The 20,790-nt window shown below is 35.6% G+C and overlaps 1 protein-coding gene across 2 annotated transcripts in view; it reads right to left on the bottom strand.

Annotated features, from left to right (window-relative positions):
• PTPRD (protein tyrosine phosphatase receptor type D) overlaps positions 1-20,790 on the bottom strand; it is a 376,703-nt gene that overhangs the window by 22,988 nt on the left and 332,925 nt on the right. For both annotated transcript variants that reach the window (XM_075021650.1, XM_075021649.1), the window contains 2 exons: positions 15,603-15,722; positions 14,795-14,949 (listed from right to left, as the gene is read on the bottom strand). In XM_075021650.1, coding sequence (XP_074877751.1) covers positions 14,795-14,949; positions 15,603-15,722 — 275 coding nt within the window. The remainder of the gene's footprint in view (positions 1-14,794; positions 14,950-15,602; positions 15,723-20,790) is intronic.

Consider the following 20,790-nt stretch of genomic DNA (forward strand, 5'->3'; position numbering starts at 1 on the left):
TACATTTATTGAGGCATCTGGCTCCACTGGGCTCCTGACACACTTCTCTCGGGATCATTTTATCCAAGATATTTTACTACTTTAAGGTGTTCAGGACATTCCAACTCTAGCAATTATAAATGAGCCATGTGTCTACCAGACCACCCTTTTCAGTTTCCAGGTAAAAATGGAACCAATGCTATGAAAATTTTAACTTCCTTCCTCCTTGCCCCCACATACAGCCTAACTCCAAACTCCAATAGCTTCCTATACAAGAGCAAGAAAATATCCTTATTCCCTGTTTCTCCTTCTTTTCTGCTGTCATACAGACTTAATATGGTGCCGATACACTGCTGGGAAGCCATACAGTTCGAATCTTCACTAATATGCCACTGGAACATCAAAAAAAATTTCCTATCTACTTTCTGCTAAAGATGATAATTTAGCTAGTGAGAATAATTTCACAAATTAATTCTACACTTGTTATTGACTCTCCTGTCTTTTTTGTTTGCGTCTTTTTTTGTTACTGTCAAACTTACAATTAAAAAAAAATAATCTATCATTTCAGCCAGTGAAAGATACTGTTAAGCTTACAAGCTGAAAACCTAAGCAATCTACTAAATAGGCATGCCTACTAGGAAACTTTTATTGCTTCAGATATTACCATTTATCCTATTATAACATTTGTTTTCAATTTCTAAAAAAATGACTGACTCAGTCCCATGAGCTGAAACATGTTTAATGTCCTGTGATGCAACACAGCTGCAATTCACAGAAAGAAAAATTAGGAGGCATAAGGGGGCCATTCCGCATTAAAATCACTGTATGGATGTGTTAAAGGTTGGCTTTTGTGATTAATTTGTAGCTGTTTAAATGGTGACCCTTTACTGATACTTCAGTGATTTGGCAAAGGAAGGCAGTGTAATTGCCAGTATTCACAGATCATTTAATTGGAAGCAAAGACAGTAAAATATGGACCAAAAATAATTTAAGACATTTTTTACTCATATCAGGGGAAAATTTTATTGAATATTACAGTTTCAGATTGAATGAAGCTTGCATTTATGAACTGAAAGTACATAAAATTGCTTGTGATATGGGAAACATATAAAAATGCCTGGATTTTATTGAGGAACTTCATATGATTAGTTAGATTCCAATCCCACAGAAATTCTGTAGTAGTTCTGACAAGGGCAATATTTAGATTATTTTCTCCTTTTCCTGTTAGGAAATTAGAACACAGAGGAAAATCACCCCTCTGTCCAGGAAGCAGCAAAAAAGGCCCTTATGAAACCATTGCACATCCTTTTGAAGGGATACATCTGACTGAAATAGCATAAAGACTTTGTGTAAAGAGATAAATTTAAATTTCAATTTAGAAGAGATACCTGACTGCTTCTAGAATTCTGGTACCAGTTTATAAGAGACCTTTGAGAATTGATCTGCAAGTGCACAATGACTTTCTTTTCTTCTCACTGTGGTTATTGTTGGATACCAGCAGTCAAGTATCGTATACAACACATTTTTAGGTGTAATGATTCACTGAACAACAGACTTCAGCCATTGTGTTTTCTTCATCTCTATGCTATCCATGGAGGCAACAATATTTGTCATTAAAGTTATATAAAGATTCTTAAAAAGATTAAGGGAAGAAAAAAAATCAGAAAACAGGAGATTTCACTACAAGTAGATAAAGCTCAATCTAGTGCTCCTCAGGGTTTTCATAGATAGCTGGCAAAAGCATAGGAGGCTCACAAATCCAAAGTCAGCCTTAGATCTTTCTTCCTTTACTGAGCCTTATGAAGATTTTTGTTTCAGTCTGTATGTTCTCAGAATTCTGCCATCACCATAAATTCTTCAAATATAACTGCCCCAGATTTAGGCCCATTTTTTTGTAATATGAGCTTGCAGAAGTGTAATAATGTTCAGGATGTAAATCTGTTCTTCACCTAATCCTGACTTCAGCTCTGGAGATATCAAGCACAAGAAGCTTTCTTGCCAGATTGTAACATGAACACAAACAAACTCTCAAATACTAAAATACATAGAATCAAAATTCCAAGAAATTTCTCTAACAAATCCCATGTACAGGGAATAATTGTTTATTAAAATAATTTTAAAAGCTAAGTTTTCCATGCAGGATAAAAATGTAGCATTAGTAATGTTCAACAAAACAAAACAAAAATGTTTTAAGAGACACTTCTGACAAAGTCATTCCATTACAGCGGTTCAAATCCCCTCACCTGACTTTAAATCCAGGTCTGTCATGAGCCAGAACTTTACAGAAATGCAGAAGGACTCCTACAGAGCTTCAAAGCAATACAGGAATGTAGCTTTGGAAGTGCATAATGTAAAGCAACTCCACTAACTGATAGCTCAAAACTGTTAGAAATAATTTACATTTAGCAGTGGAGGAAGATGTACCATGTTGCACTATGAAAGTAAAAGATATTTAAGTAGTTCATTAATGTAATGAAGTGAAGGAAAATAACATCTCAAACCACAAATATTACAGCCACAGGTAACTTCTGAGCACACTTTTAAAATGTGGCAGCCATTTACCTGAAGTTACAGTTTTTTCACTGCAAATAGATCTAGGAGGTTTCTGTAGAACTAATCAGAAGGATTTTGTGTGATATCTTCAGTCACTCTCACACTCACCATCCTGTGTATCCACTATTTACTGAAGGATTCCAAATTTTCCCTTGAATCCATTCTGAGGCATTTTGCATGCCAAAGGACTGCCCCTGCACTCCTCCACAATGACCAGTGTGGCCCATCTCAAAAATGGTAGAGAAATCATAAGGTTGAAGAAACAAACCTATCAAAAAGGATGTGTCGTGGTTTAACCCCAGCCAGCAACTAAGCACCACGCAGCCACTCACTCACTCCCCCCCCACCCAGTGGGATGGGGGAGAAAATCAGGAAAAGAAGTAAAACTCCTGGGTTGAGATAAGAACGGTTTAATAGAACAGAAAAGAAGAAACTAATAATGATAATGATAACACTAATAAAATGACAGCAGTAGTAATAAAAGGATTGAAATGTACAAATGATGCACAGGGCAATTGCTCACCACCCGCCGACCAACACCCAGCCAGTCCCCGAGTGGTGATTCCCTGCCCCCCCCTTCCCAGTTCCTAAACTAGGTGGGACGTCCCATGGTTTGGAATACACTGTTGGTCAGTTTGGGTCAGGTGCCCTGGCTGGGCATGAGAAGCTGAAAAATCCTTGACTATAGTCTAAACACTACTGAGCAACAACTGAAAACATCAGTGTGTTATCAACATTCTTCACATACTGAACACAAAACATAGCACTGTACCAACTACTAGGAAGACAGTTAACTCTATCCCAGCTAAAACCAGGACAGGATGACAATGTATGAAGGGGAGGTTAATCAAACCACATAACTCACCTTGGAGCAGAGAAGACTCAAGAGAAAGTGAGATATGAAAGAAGAGCATAAGACCATGTGTTAAGTAGAAGAGGTGAAAAGGAAATGACTATTCATTTTTTGCTTGTAATATAAGAAATATGATAATGAAATGAAATGATGAGACAGAGAATTTAAACAAACAGGAAGTAGTTTTTCATGCAGTACATAATTAAATTGTGAAACTCATTGTTGCAGAATACCATGGATGCCAAAAAGAAATTCATGGAAGAAAGGACCCATTAAGGGTTATTAACCAACAAGTTACAGACACAACTTCTCCTACAGAAATCCTTTTATTAGACGTTTCTGGAATTTGGATAGGGACTCTAGGAAAATAACATTCTAGACATGTCCTGGGAGAAAAGCTTAAAGTCACTGTCTAAATTTGGTCTCATAGTCCCACATACTTAAAAGAAAGCACAAGCATTCCACCCCCCGGATCTGCTAACCAGATCATCCAGACCTCTTCCTCTCCATCAACAGTTCTGCCTTTGGCTACCTGACACTTTTAGGAACTATGCCATTGAAAAGGGAGAGCACTATTTCTGATCCTTGTTTTTTCTTCCTTAAAAGGGACAGAATACCACAGAGCACTTCTGCCTGCTTCTTTCCTGAAATCATAAATTGTTCGTGAAAAAAAGATCTCTTACTGTTCTGCTTGTGAGATGGAATATAGAGGAAATGACACAATATGACAGCTGAAAAGTTCATCGACCCTATTTCATACCACTTCTTTTTCTTATCTTGGTTTCCTTTCAGAGTTGGTTGTTGATTTTATATAGCAATACATGCCATAATCCTGCTTTTCATAGAGGATTCTTATATATACACCTTACTGTTAATCACTATATCACCTGATTTCTTCAATTACTCAGATATATAAAGAAAAGAAATTAGAATAGACGGTATTTCTCTATACTATCTGTGCACAAGGATTTACTGTTATTTTTTATTTCAAAATTAATCCAGTTCTCAGTTATTGTCCTTATTTTCCTACTTGTCTAAATACAATCTTATAAATTGCATACTTCATTCTGTATTTAGCATCAGAGTAACTATCCTAAATGTATCTTCTCTGTGAGACTTGTTGAGTTTCAGTGTATATTTTACAATCTTTGCACTGTACAACGAATTCACAAAGCATTCTTGTCATTATGCATTCCACTAAAGAAAGATCTAAAATTGACTGAAATAGAATTTAGAAAAAGAATGTATTTTGAGGATAATTTTAAAAACACATCTTACTGTGACTAGTTACCTTCACTTAAATACAGATCTATGCATGAACAGCTGTAGTAAATACAGAAAATGATACTTCTGGGTAATTTATGAGAGGAAGTACACTGCGATCCTATCATCAATAAATAAAAGTGAAGATTACAGCACAGCAAAGAATTCAATGAGCAGAAATTATGCTGCTTGCTGCTAACAAGCACTCCTTGCCTTCTTTGCATTTCAACCTGTTTTGCGTTCTCAGGGTGGAATGTTTTGAGGAGTTGTTTTGTACTTTTGCATATTTCTGTGCTTTGATTACATTTTCATGTGGAACATGTAGAAGAGCTATTACCCTGTCTGTGTGGGAAATAGGAAGGTGAACTGATGCTATCTGAAAATGAATTACAGAAGGTGGGAAGAAATGTTCTGCAGGACTGGATAACAAGATGACCTTGAAAGTACTTGCTGAACACTAAGGTACTTCCCAGTTTCAGTGTCCTTCTGGACTCCTCCCCAATTCTAGGTGTTTGTATACCTACTGTGGTCAATAATTGTTTCTTTTCCTTAACACCAGCTGCCCTCAAGATCCCTGTTTCTAAAGCCAGAAGACTACCATTTGCCATTTGTTGTGCTTGAGTTTTAGACTGACAGGACAGTGATGAGGTCCCAGAATGTCATCTGGACACAGTACTTCATCTGGTAAGTACAAAGCAAAAAAGACATAGTACCAGGTCTTCTCAGTCCACGTTAGCTTTTTTTTCAGTACCAATCACAGTTCAAAGCACTAAATGAACTGGGCTTTACATGTCTACAAATCCTTTTTCATCTTTTTTTTTTCCTACTTTGAAATCTTGGAAATAACCAGAAATTAGTCCTCAAGCTTGAAGCTGATGGGACTTTAGTAGGAGGCTTACTGTTTTGGATCTCCACCTCAACATCTCTTCCTTTTCCATGAAAAACTGATATATCTAGAGGATACATTCAGAATATGAGAGAAATGTGATCTTGCCACCTTAGATTTGGTTTAAACTGAAATGGTTGCAATATGGTAATAATGCAGTGAGATGTTACACAGCAGAAAATAGAGGAGAAAAAACTATGAGGTTTCTCTGAAGAGCTCATAACAAGGCTCTTGATAGGCCTCTGTTTTCTTAGACCAAATGTTGAAAAGAATAAACACCCTTTTTGATATCTCTGACAATACTCCACTGACAGCTGAAGAGCTTGATTACTGGTACTATTTCTGATGTTTCTTTTCTATAACCTTAGCAGTCTTTATACCAGCATGAATTCTCTGTAACATAGTAGAAAATCAGGTTGTCAGAGGTTAATACCACTGATCATTTCACATTTCTTAATCAAAATTTGTCATTTAGAGGTTGGACACTAATCTCTCTCTTTTACAGGATTTTGAACTTTAGAACAAACACTGTGGACAAGTTATAATGAAGATCTTGGGGGATTTGGTGTAGAAGTTTCAAAGTAGCTGTAAAATGAGCTTGGATAGTATTATGCTAATTTTTAAACCATTAAAAAGTATTTTTAAAATTCAGGTGACAAAAAAAAAATAGGCACCACTTGGAACAGCAGTCATTGACAAAATCTGATAGTAAGTGATAAGACTGTGAAGTAAGTCTACGAAAGTATGAAAAACAAAGAAAGATTAATATTCAGGGCAGAATACTGATTGGAAAGCCTCCACGGAAAGATAACAGGACTATTTTTAAAGCTGCATTTTACTTCTAGAGACACAGGGAGATGATTTAAAGAGGCTTTCATGCTGATTACTTCAGATAAAAATACAGCCTGTTTGAAGTTAGCCAAACATGCCGGGTAGCCAAGTTGATGCAATGTGTTCCAATATATTGTGTGTCCATGGATATTCTGGAATTTACTGTAGGTACAGCTGGGAAATCTCAGAGATACCCCTTTCCAGAATTCAGCTATTGCGTTATAAAAATATTTTCGCATTTCCTGCAGATGGCTGGGTTCTTTTCTTCACTCATAATTTTAATTCAGAATTCATTACGGACAGCTGCTGGCTGTGATAGAACCTAATTGCTCTTTTACTAGATTCAGCTGCAAGCAGTCAGATTTCCTTTTCCTTTGTAGACTATATTATATATAAACATGGGTGGGGAGAAAAATAACCAATTAACTAAATACATATGGATAAAATGACTCACTAAGAGCACTGATCAAATAATGTATCAAACCACAGCTTAGGTCAAAGGAAATTACAGGCCTTGTAGGACATGATAATATATATATGGAAATAATTATCAGCACCAACTTATTTGTAATTTGAGATAACACATGGAAAAGGCATTGCTTCTGTTAAAAATTTTTACAGAAAAGTATTACATTTTAATAAGGGGAAGGTTACTTCACTGAGTGAAAAGTCATCAGTTTACAGGAGACCTGCTCAGTCAAAACCATTTGCTGGCCAAATCCACGTCAGGACTCAGTACCTCCACTGGACAACTTAGCAAGAAGATGTGGCATAATTCTGGAAGTATTTTTGGTGCCTTACCTCTTATTATAAAAAAATAAAAAGAATGAGGACTAGTTACTGTTACTAGTGACTAGTTACTAAGGCTACACAAAAAGGGTACATCACAAATAAGGGAGCAGAGACAGCCATCAAAAAGACTAGGGATGTGAGGATTCCCTGCCATCTCCCTCCATATGACAAGTACTGAAAGAGGTTAGTATATTTTGCTGTCCTAGTTTGCTACGATGGATGAACACAAGGGAAAGTTGTAGACATGCAAAACAAGAAACAGCATTGAAGAATGTTTTTTTTTTCTCCCTTTATCCAAAGACATTTAGTGAAATGAAGAGATATGTTTAAAATAACAATATATGGGTATCTTCTAATATGATGTGTGAAACTTCATGTCAGAGAATAATACTTAGACAAGGAAAAACATCAAAGATAAGACTGTCTGGTTTTGTTCTTTAAAATATGCGTACAATCAAGAATATGAACAATAAAGTATCCACCAGTTTCTCTAGGTAGCTAAAGGAATAACGGGGGAAAAGAACTGAAATCCTCATGAAGCAGGGCTAAACTAGTCACTAACTGCTTTCTGCTGGGAAGGAAATTTTACTGAAATATTGTTGACATTGGAGTTTTATACTTTCACCTGAAAGTTCTGGCATTTGCCATATCAGAGACAGGATACTGGTCTAGATAGACCACTAGACCACTAGATTCTATCTAGTAATATCATTCACTATGTTCCTTTACAGATTTCTGACTTCTACCAGAAACAAAATCTTGCCGTACGCAGTCATAGCAGCTTTTTAGGATTTCAAAAGATAATCAAGCCCTGAGTCACAGCAGTGGGGGTATAACCCCCTGAACCACAACTTAAGTGCCAACCAAAGATGGCTTTATACACATGGGTTTTATTTAATCAAAAAGACCGCAAGTAGGTATTTTCCATTATTTGAACCTGAATGAAGAAATACTGCTATTACTTGTTATTTATATGCTTTTGAATTTTAATAATGGTTCCAGTGATACTTACTGAGTTTTTATGCTTATAAACAACAGAAGCATATACTGTAGATACAACAGCTTCAGTTCAGATTTTAGGAAAGGCTAGTTTGCTGTGCAGAACTGGTTTCTATCTTAAGAAAAAAGTTGAAAGTGGATCACCGTCAGTTTGCTGGTGTTTGACACCTCATGGATTTCTAGGATTTCTAGATAATGTAGCATAGTATTTTCCTATTCAAACTAAAAATATCAAGGTACCCTAGCCAATCTTTAAGGACCCTGCACACTGTCACATTAACCACTGTATGGTAAACCTTGTCATGTTCATACTTCCAGGTTTTCATATGTGAGCACCTAACTTTAAGGAAACAAATTAGAGACCTAAGCTAATAAGACCCAGACTGCTCTTAAGTTAAAGAGTGATCAGTTGGGAAAGGTAACTGGCATCTTTGCAATCAAGATGAACCTAAGTAGTGACACTCAAATTTGAAACAGGGAAAAAAAAATCCACCATTACCCATCCATCACTGGCTTATTAGCATACAGATGGAGACTCTGCTTTTTGTCTATAATTGCAAGAGCATAGCACAGTAATTAGGTGAAAACTCTTGTATGTTCTGCATAAAATAGCCAGGGTCTTCAACTGTGAAGCTTTTAGAATCTAAATTTTCACAACCTTCAAAGTTTTTATGGTGAGAATATGAAGGCAAGTCCCAACTCCTGTCCCTCTGTGGTGCCACGCATTACACAAGTAAATATCAAGTAGTGTCTTGCTATACCGATGACCCCTCAATCAGTGTGCTGGTGGGACATCAATCTTTGTTTCTGCCAGCTAGCACTACCAACCTTTCTTCTAGACTTTTTCTCATTTTCCAGTAGATTCTACAATTCCAACAACTAAATGAAGAGAGAACAACCATCCAAAAATGCCTAAATGAAGAGCATATAGTTCCAATTCCTTAAACAGAGATCAAGCTCCCAAGGTATCAAACTCTGCAAGCCTTGGTGTATTTTGTACAAGGTACATGCAGAAAAGAAATAACTCCCAAGAAAGGTATGTGTAGAAATGAAATGACTCCTTGTCAGTTACTCTGACTGCATGGTCAGAGTAACCAAGACTATCAATAAAAATGGAATAAAATGAAAACCACAGACATTTACTCATTGCTGTATTTTTATATTAGGAGGAACTAAACATCCTAAGCAGGGTCACCACCTATGCATTGTTTTCAGAAGAGAATCTAACAACAGCCTTATCCCTCTGCCTTTGCTTCTTATTTGTGAACGAAGACTTTGAGAGTAAAGTTGTCTTAATGATATCTATGGTGACCTACAGCTAGCAGCTAGAGAGGAAATAGTGTTACAGTGTTTTCATATATAGATTATACCTAGCCCAGTTTAATATATAGTAACAACCCAATAGCTGCTGGATAAAGACATGTGTGTAAAGCACTGAAATTTTAGAATGTTTATGATATTAAAACACTTGTCATACTAAAATGCCTTTACTATCTTTTCCTCTCCAGAGCTTTCAGCTGCCCAGGGAAGTTAAGAAAGATCCTGAGCTGTTCTCAGGGTAGGGAGGGGAAGGGATGAGGAAGCTTTTAGTATTTTTCAATCTTCTTTGATGGATTCCTGAATATGTGCCGAGGGGATCTTTTACCCCCACCATGAAAAAGGATAGGCAGTCATCTGCAACCTACTCACCACCAGGATTAGAAAATGAACACTTGTGAGGCATGTGGCAAAAGTGGTAGGGACGTTCAAGAGATATAGACATGAAGTAAAACAATCCACTGGAAAATCATTGCCTTAGATTTATATATATTTTTTTTTAATTTTATTTTTTATTCTGAAACACTGAACAAAAATTAGGTAAGTACTCTATTTTAAGAAATACAAGATCACGTTGCATTCTGTTATTTTTTGAAAATTAACTTTTTTTTACTGTGCTAACAGGTTATGTTAGTATACTCAGACATGGATTTACTTAAAACAGTCACATTCTCCAAACGTCCAAGTTTTTCTGTTTGCAACAGCAGCATTAACAGTACCTGCCAAAACTTCACAAAGTATCTTAAAGATATGCCCCTTGGTACTGGCATTAAAAAGAGAGATTCAAACATAGGGGATTGCACTTACATGTTAAGCTTTTATGTAGTGTTACTGAACCAACTATAAAGTTTCTGTGATGTTTTGAAAACATAGTGGCATAAAGCTCCAAACACCCTCTGGTGCTATTTTACTGTGATCTGATTAGCACCTGTTTGCCTGCACTAATCCAACTTCAAATAAAAACGTGTGTTTTCTCCACTATCATCAGACCACACATTACAGCCTCATCAATGCAGAATCCTAGAGTTTAAGCCTGCATTTTTTCATTAAAGAAACCCTTTTTTCTAGATCAGCTCTGCAAATTAGGGCAAGTCATGCAGAGACACCAGTTGGATTGTGGTATTACTCAACTTCTGTGCAAAGGGACAGAAAGGATACAGACTTAAAATATAACAGTCTGTAAATGAAAAAGCATCTACCTGCATCAAGTATTTCAAACACCATAGAAAAATCTTAAGACAAGTTATTCTAAATAATTCCAAGTCAAGATCTGAACCCACATTATGAAAAGTATCTACAAACATGAAGGGATTGCTAAATTGCTTTAGTGTTATTATGGTATTTTTGCATCCAGCTTTACCTTTGATTTAGCTGCTTTCCTCTACCAAATCTCACACTGAAAATAATGATACTGCTGTCTTTCAGAGAATGCAACTCAAGAGAGGATCACAGAACATGTCAGTTTACAACAAATATATTTCTAAATTTAACTTTACCTTGATTTGGGCTTTGCTAAACTATCTTTTCTGGTGGATATAGACAGAAAAGTATAGATTTTTTCCTGGAAAAAGACTGCAATGGCATTATGCATTTATATTATTACCACTACACCTTTTTCATACAGGCAGTCCTACCCGAATATCTGATTACATATACAAAAAAAATCTGCATTTAGATTAGGCCTTGATGTTACCTTTGGTACTTCACAATCCTTTCAGCAATGATCCATGTTTTCTACTTAAAAATAATGTAGCTTTAATTATATTTTAATTAAGTTTTCAGCTTAAAAATCTGTCAACTTTTCTGCACAAGTAAGAGGTTTGACTGGTAGAATGTACGTATGACATTTCTCAACATGTTTTTGACTTCTATATTAGATTCAAACTCAATACCGCATAGGCAGTTAGCAAACTGTTGATTATCAAAAGCAGATGTGTAAATTAGATGCAAAGATGACTGTTGCATGGACATTAGTCACAAATAATTACTAATGTTATCGTAAATTCTGATCATACAATTCTGTATTTTTCTTTGCTTTCATCACGCAAATTTGGTTATGAAGACTTCCATTTGCATTTGTTTGACATGCACTTATCAGAACATGTCTTATAAAGTCTAGTAATTTTGAATGGTTATATTATATTCACAGTAAATTTCACCAGTTAGAACTATGCATTTTTTTTTCTGGTCACTGTTACATGAACACAATGCATTCAGATGTTTATATGGTGGGTTCTTCAGTTGTCACTTGTTTTCACCTCAGACTTCTTCCCACTAAACACACTGTGAGTTATTAAATAAATTCTTCATATGCTCAACAACCATTTCTTAGGAACAGGATATTAAACTAGCTTATCAGCTACTGAGGCTTTGATACAAACTGGGGCCACACTTGTGAGCAGATCTCCAGCTACCTTGATTCTCTATAGGATATATAACCATATCTTCAAACCACTAACCAAACTGGAAAAACCTCTTAATCTCTTAACATGAAGTTGACTGAAAGACAACTGTTGGTCAATATTAAGGCAGATGTGGAGAATGAAGTAAGGAAAAGCTTGAGCTAAACTTTTCACTTAAAATACCTATTTACAAATACAGAATAAATAGGGGGTTACTCTCCAAGGATCAAAATGCAGATGGCTGTTTTATTTATTCCTCACCCAGGCAGGCTCCTCTTGCTTTTACTGGGTGCTAACCTGAACCAAAAGTGAAATGGAGCTCAGCTTTTGAGCAGTAAGAAACTCCAAGCTAAATTCACAGAAATATTATAGACAAATAGCTTCTCCCCATACTTAGTTGCTTGCTAGCTTTTACTTTCAGTTTTCTATGGGTTAAAAGCTTAGCAGAAAAATGCTTCCACAGCTTCTTCATACCTACTCTTTACCAAACATATTTTGAAAAGTAAACTCCCTTGTATTTATACTTCTATAACAAGTCATTTTTATAATTTCCTGAGCTCTGACAGTTTGTTAGGTACTGGAAGAAACAGAAAAGAAGGTATCATCAGTGCTGTTTCAGATGTCTTACAGTCCCCACTATGAATCCATGTTCCTGCTGGGGAGTAAACTCAGATTATTCCTTCAGTGGGATTATCTTGGAAAAGCAATGACTACCATAGGCAAAGGGTGTAAGATATGGTCTTGTATTATATTGTTTTACTCTAGTGGAGAAAGTTTGAAATACTTTTAACATCTGAATGATGGTAGTACATGAGCTTTAATGAGCATTCATAAACTTTGGACTGTCCACAAAACTTGCTGCTACATGCCCAGACACATAAAATTTTTAAATACAGAGACATAAATTTGTAAATTTGCAAGAAATCCGGTTTTATTAGTTCTTCTGCTCATAGACAAATTGTTGGGAGTGGGATTTAAAAGGTTTGCTAAAATAATAGAATATGTGGAAGTCTGCTTTGTAGAGGACAGGTTGTATGAAATGCCTAAAATCTTAATGTCTCAAGAAGCTTTACATAAGGCAAAGAGCTTCAACAAATTTACTATCAGGATATGCAAGTTGGGCATTGACAAATAAATTAATAGGAAGTTGGGGAAAAAAGTCCCTCAACAGGCAACGAATCATACTACCTAACCTGACTACCACTTTCACTGAAATTTGCATGCATAACCAATGACAAAGAGAAAATAACAAACTTGCACTTCATCAATACCACTGAGTGATAATAAGCTTTGTATTTTATTTCATCTTTTCCAATGACTTGCTGTATGACTCTTAACAACTAATTTAATTCATCTATTTTTGCACTGAGAGAATTTAGGTAATTATACTAACTTAACAGTCTTCCCAGAGCAGGAGGATTCATTTCTTCTATTAATTTTGGTTTTGATTTAGAGCATAACATCTTCACTGCTGAGCACCGTTAGAGGTATGCTCTATATGGATCAAGCTGACGAAATTATAGCTGAGGCAATCTATAATTCTCAGAAATATTCAAAATGTTTTAAGATCCTGTAAATACAAGTACAAAAAGATTTGGCTCCATTCAAGAAATACTCCATAAACTGCATAAATAGATTTGTATTATTATTTATATTCATTCCACATTCCTAACCCTGGTGTTTCAATAAACATTAAATTTCTATCTTCCATGTTCTCTGATCTTTTCTAAACAGTCTGTGCCTTTCAACACTGAAGCCCTCCTTATTTTGTTTTCCTGTTGACTTTATTTTCCTGTCTCATTTACAAAAACCTCTTTTAATTACTTTAAAAATGTTCAAATAACCAGCTTCCATAGCTGGCTTACCAATATATAAGAAGCCAGAACTAGAGGGGGTCGTATGATGTAATCCTTGTAATTCCTGTTCCTCAGTTTCTGGATAACAAAAGCAAGACTGGTTTTCAAATATGCTAAGCATTTGTAGCTTCAGTGAACAGTGAATAGTAGCTCTCAGCCTTACTAACTGAAGGTATCCCAAAATGAAGTTCACAAAAATCAATGGTCTTAGGAATTTGCTTTGAAAAGGGCAGCACAATAAACTATGTAAGCTATAACAATAAAGCCCTGGAATGAGGGGGACCCATCTTACAGCTTACTTCTGTCAGAATTGGCACATATGTTCTGACAACATTATCACTGTGATTTTAAGGCTTTCTAAAAGATCTGCTCTTCTCAATGATTTCCAAAGAATCTCCACCTCTTCCTCTTCATTTTACTTACTCTCAGAACTTTAAGAGGAGCTGACGTTTTTCTCTTGAGAGTTTATTAATTCATACCTTATAGTGCCTAAAGAGGTTTGCTACCTTGCAAACAGCATGGAGCACTACTTTCCCTGGAACTGAGCTCAGCTGTTCACCAGGTACATCCTTTGCAGTTCCAGCTCCTCACAGTCCTAAGCTGAGGGTTTAACCTTGAATACAGATTAAGGTTTCTACCTGTTTTCAATAAAAGTTTCCATTTATCTCTCTTAATTTTCATATTCCTTACTTTCATACTCAATATGAGTTAAAATTTCAAAAGCTGTTTCATTGCTTAAAACACACTTTCTTCAATATTCAGGTTCTTAAATCAACACTATCCTCTTTTTCATGCCATAGATATATTTGTATTCTCCCTGCAGGCATTCTCCCTGTAGACCTTTAGATACTCTAAAATTAATTCCTCTTACACGGACCAAAGAAAATAATTCTGGCCCATCCAAGTTGGCAGTGCCATACTGAGGTACCCAATCTGCAATGCAATCATCTTTTTCTTTGACAGACTCAGCAGTCTCTTTGAAAGAAGACAATGTTTTCACCTGCAATGAAACAGAAAGCAGTAATCTTGAAACAAGATGCTTTGAGAGAAATTCTGGGCTTACCTGCAATGTACAACCATAGGTCCAGCATCAGGTGGGTTGCAGGTCTTGACTCGTCGCAGGAAAGCCAAGAACGGTGTTGGGTGTTCTGGGACACCATGGTCAGGCCAGGCAGTGAACTGAAATTGCCTCACTTCCCTTTTCTCACTTGAACCATTCTATGAAATTAAAAAACTTCATGACAAAACTGCCATGTGATGTGATATTGGCACTTTTCAGTGAAACAACTGCAGAAGCATATATACCAGTGAAGTGTATTTAAATCACATGTGGGGCGAGAGAGAAATGGATCTCAGGCTATGGAGGGAAATGTTTCTTATAGTCTAAATTGCAGGATTCAAACAATGTAAGAGCTTTAATGATATTGCACAGTAATGCATCACAAGTGCCAGAGCTTTAGCTAATATTTCATTCAGTTAAATGGTTTTCCATAGTGAGAACTCTATATGAACGTAGAAAATGCCATGCTGTAGGAAAAATACACTGTAGAAGAAGTCTCATTGTTCAGTGCTGCTAGGAGGAAGCGAGACAGGAAAGCAGAAGGAGGGAAAGGGAAGAAAGGGAGTAAGGAAATAAGGGAGAAAGGCAGGGAGGGCAGGAAGCAAAAGAAAGGAGGGCAGGGTGGCAGGAGAGAAAGAGGATAGGAAGGAAGGAAGGAAGAGGAAGGGAAGAGGAAGGGAAGAGGAAGGGAAAGGAAAGAAAAGGAAAGGAAAGGAAAGGAAAGGAAAGGAAAGGAAAGGAAAGGAAAAACATAAAACTTGCCTACATTTAAATTTTAAAGTATATTGCAAATATATATAAGGATATATACCTTGTAAAGTGCAAATGTACGAACACAGTACGTTGCCAATTCAACAGTGTCTAAAAGGGTCACTTGGATTAGTCCATAAGTTTCTGTGCCTCTGCTTGGCCAGTATTGATCACACTTCACCTGTAGTGAAAGATATGTAATTATTTAATAAATTTAAAACTGGCATTTATTATATATCTGAGTGTGCCTCATTGTAGGTTTTTAAAGTATGTGAAGTTAGAATGTTCAATAACTGCTAAGGATCCAACACAAGAAAGTTATTTTATCATCCACAAGAATTGCTCTTCTGCTAGTAGCTCTTACAGTATCTTCTTCCATAATGGGTATTTGTAGATTCAGTGGGATAGGTGATTAAGAAATACTAATAAGTATAGATACACTAAAGAAAAAACAGTCTATAGTAGCTTAAAATATGATCTGTATCATAACTAACTCACCTTTCACAGTTCAGAATTTAGTAACAGTACTAATCCAGTAACGGTAGACAGACAATTTTTTGAATATTTGCAATATTTCACCTATTTCACATTAGTCCCCAAACATATAAACTGTTGCTTGGATTTTAATATTTAGTACGTATAGAAATATCTCAGTAAAAACCTGAATTTTTTTGAGAAATAATTTTAGTATATGGATAAATGGAAGAGCACCAACAACTATTAAGTGCACTGTCAGAAAACACATTTCCTTCTCAGATTGGTGGTACAAAGTATATAATGAAATTGTGTTCCAAGGCATTTAAAAAACATGGTTTGATAGAGAGAGTTCATCCATCAAACTTTAAAAGATGCAGGACATTTCATTCAGAGAAATCTCCATTTCAAAACACCATAGTTTAGAATATTAATGAGCTGAAATGATTCTGTGTAAGATGATGCATAAGAGAACCATATGTTTATCAGCATTGCTGAGGCTCAGTGATTTGTTTCAGTTAAAAATGGTATTTATGATGAAAGCTATTATGAAAAAAGAAATGCTGAACCCCTAAAACAATCAGAAAATATGGTACAAAGCAGTATGGGGGTTAAATATTTGAAAATATTTTGCTTTCAGTGACTGATAGGTGAAACTGAGACAGCCAGTCTCTGTTCTATTTATAACTACACATTCTTATCAATTAGTCTTGCATATGGTACAGAAAAAGAAGTATATTCTGAGTCCAGTGATAATACATTGCCTTTGTTTAATAAATGTCTTCATTAATCACAAGAAGATTAAGCCAGACTCATACCAAATTCAGGGAGCATACATAAACTGTAAGAAACAACAAAAGGAGAATATTGCACAGTATTTCTGACAAAAATGTGAACTATCATGCTAATCAAAGAGAAAAACTGATGATTCCCCCAAAATGGAAAATTAAGAACTGCATCTTTGAAACTTGTGTTCTCCAGGTTTCTCACTCTGCACAGTACTTATTGAAAAAGACTTAGTACCCTTTCAAACTGCCCACTCCCAATTAGCTTTTGCTTGCAGATCATTTTATTTTGAGGGTCACAGGTCACAGATCACTAACGGTTCACAAATCACAGTCTGCGAACAAGTAATCTAGATAAAGACAAGAAAAAATTCTAACCACTGAAGCAGGTGATGAACATTCATTAGAGGCAAAAAACCCTGGAACAGTTTTTTAAAGGAATTGACATTAATTTATAGATAAGGAATTGGAACAAACTAACTAAAAATGTTTATTGATACCACAGTCTTAAAAATGGGATTAATAGTGTTTAAAATCCTCTTATTAAGAGGAATTCAGTAATTACTTCCTTGTGCCATTTACTGAAATACTGAAAGAGTAAGCATTGCAGGTATTTCATGAATATAATGATTTATTTGCAAGACACCTAATACTAACACCGTGGTCTTCTGAAAATCAGACAGAAAGGTGTATTTTCAATTGAGTTATTTCAGTATAATAATAGTAATTCTAGTTTCACTTTATCATTAATATAGACACAGTGTAACTTGTGGCTATAGTAGTTAGCTTTTAGACAAACAAGTTGTGGTTTATTATTTATTAATTCCCACAGAATGACATATATTTTTTCATGGAAAATGTCGACACATAATAGCTGTTGTTTGCAATCTTAGCAACTACAGGTTTAGTATAAACCTCTGACTAAACTTGTTTGGTTTGAATGATTTTTTTAAAAAATGAATAAAAATAGTAGAATACTTTCTGTACTTTTAATAAAATGCATACAAGAAATAAATGTCTGGCTATGCCTTTGTATGCCTAAACATGTACTTCTCCTCCTTACCCTGCAGCCTCCACATATAAATTGTATGCTCGTAGAAGCAGTGGCAGCTTCCAGAAAGCATACCTGAAAAATTAATGAGCTTTCTCACTAGAAAGACTTTACAAAGATAACTTCCAAATGTAATAGAGAGAAATAAAAGTTCAACACAAAAATTATATGGAAATTCAGAACATAGTAGGTTACCAGCATCTTTGCAAACAACAGAAAACACTTGTTTTATTTTTATTTTGTATAGTAATGTAATGTTAAGCATAGGCTTAGATTTAGAAGCTTGTAGGAAATTGCTCCTTTTCAGTTAGGCTAGGAGAAAATAAATGGGCCTGCTCTTTTAGGTGCAGATTTTAGGTGTTTTTGTCATTTATTAGTTTATCTAACATGAATTTCAATCACTTTATAGTTTCTCTAAAACAGTTTCTGTGAGAGCTAGCTGATGCAGAGGACTGCTGCTGGAAGCAGACGCTAACTATTCAACAATAAATAGAATTTGTAGACTAGTGTATATATTATTTGAACATGGAAACTGATGAAAGTAAGTATCAAATTTTTAGAAAGAAAACCTAATTTCAAATTTATGTGGATTTGACTTTCTGGAAGAGCACAAGAAGCATAAGTTGATGTAACTGCATCTTTTATTCCTTTTGCCTCTTGATTTTTCCCAGAACAAGAGGTCTTCTTCAGAGATGTGCCCTTACCTGCCTCCTACACTCTCTTGCTCTGTGATTATAAACCTTACATTCCCAATACTCCTAACAATTTAGAGTCCAATTTATCTTTGTGAGAGATCAGAACAGTGTTTTCTATTGGACTTCACCAGCAGCAGAGAATCAAATAAGTTAATTGTTAAGACACTCTTTTCTGAGACAGCATTCTTGTTAAATGTTTTATCCTATGTTAAGATCCAAGCCTTCAGCACTTAAAGTAAGCTTATTTTTCAGAGGTTGCATTTTAATGTTTTTTTCAGAAAAAAATTCTCAAACCCCTTGAGTCATCCAAAACTTAACACTAAATGTCAACAAGTCCATTTTGAAATTATTTGCCAAATGTTTTTTTGCTTTAGCTCTTTGGCCTGTGTTTAATTTCCCTGTAGTAAACGCAATTTCTTCCTCACTTGGGTACATTGTTTGGAAAACAGACAACTTTAATGTGGTAAGGTATGGTGATGATAACATGTGTCCTCCTCCAGAAATACAATTACAGGGTTTATTTATTTTCAGAATTAGTTCGTAATATACCTTTGGTGAATTTCATAGTCCTCACCTTCCTCTTATCCACCCAGCTCCCAGTTCCAAGGGTTGATCTTCTCCTCTGCATACTATATTCACTGGCACCCAATAAGAGCTTTTCTGTGCCACCAACTGTACATGGTTACACAAAACAGGCTTTCACCAATAATTCTTTAATGTTCTCTTGCCTGTCACTAAAGATGGCAAGTTGAACAAAACAGACACATGAGCATGATAGAACTCACTGGTGATTTCAAAGAGTGTTTTTTAAAGAGAAATTAAATTACAAGTAATGATGAGCATACCTTTTACTATTGCTTCCACTATCTCATGATCACAGGTTGCACACTGCCAAACCCACTACATCTGAGATCAGAGCAGCTCTCAGAAGACTACTAAATGTATTATGAAATCTTTTAAGTGCCACAGTAGTAGACATAGCTAGAAGACATAACTAATGATAGGCACATTCTCTTAACCTGCCCCTCAAACATACACATTTTCTTTCTCTACATTTATTCCACTCAGACCATGCGAATCCTTGCTCTTTATGGAAGTATCAGCATTCACTGAAAGCAAAGCTGTGCGAAAATGTAAATGCTTTCTTTTCCATTAACAATGAGAAGCTTGAGACCATTTCAGACTTGAGGGGTTTAAGTAGCTACAGAGTTCCAAGAATATTTGTGGATATTCACACTTCAACAAGTCACAGACTAGAGAAGGAGCTGCCATGCATCAACAGAGCTGAAGGAAGTGTATTTCCACATGAACATATGAATACAAAGATTCTTGACATTCAAGGGTAGAGAAATAATTTTCCAGTATAAAGTTTCATCATTCAGGCTGAAAAGCCCCTTCAGGTGATTCTTAACACATGAACCAGCTGTTACAGGCCATCTGAGCTTAAAAGGACAAAACGCAGATCAGGAAAGAGACAGCAAACTAGTAATAGTCAGATTCATATAGTAAGAACAACATATGAATTATGCTGAATCTAGAATAGGAAATAACAGAAGTATGTAACAAATTTCCTGCTCTGGTTTTCATAATATTAATAGTGTTTTGCAGACAAAACTTTCTAATGACATTTTCAGATGGTTTTCCTTCAAAAATAAAGTATCTATCTCTACAATGATGTTGAATGATAATAATAATAATTACACAATAAAAAAGGTAGTGTCAGTTGTTGGTGATGGAAACTACCTCAAACCCTATCAGGCTAGCTTAGTGCCTCAGACGTTCCAGCAAATGTTTTGTCTCCGAGCAGTTGTTACTCCAAAGCCATTTTCCTTTTTGCAACAATGCCTTGCCATCTAAAGATCAGGCTGATTTGAGTCTAAAGATTGTAGGCACTGACACTAGTACATGAGACTGTATGCTGAGATTTTAAAACAAAAAAAAATCAGAATATAGAAACACATCTTTTAGGTCTTATTCTAACAAGATTTGGTCAAGTGTCACTCATTCCCTTTGGTCTAACCCTAAATGACAGATTAAAAATATAAACTCCTATTCAGAAATAAGGCTGAAAATAAAACTGTTTAAAGTTTTAGATTTTGGTTTCAGAGAGGCACTGAATTTAACAGGATCCTAAATTCTGAAAGAACTGAGCACCCAGCCCCAGGTAGACAGTTCCTTGTAAGTCTCACTAAATGTATTCCCAAAACAGTAACCTCTGGAAATTTTGGTTCTCTGAATCCATTT

This window comes from Buteo buteo, chromosome Z (assembly GCF_964188355.1).
Source record: "Buteo buteo chromosome Z, bButBut1.hap1.1, whole genome shotgun sequence".
Taxonomy (NCBI): Eukaryota; Metazoa; Chordata; class Aves; order Accipitriformes; family Accipitridae; genus Buteo; species Buteo buteo.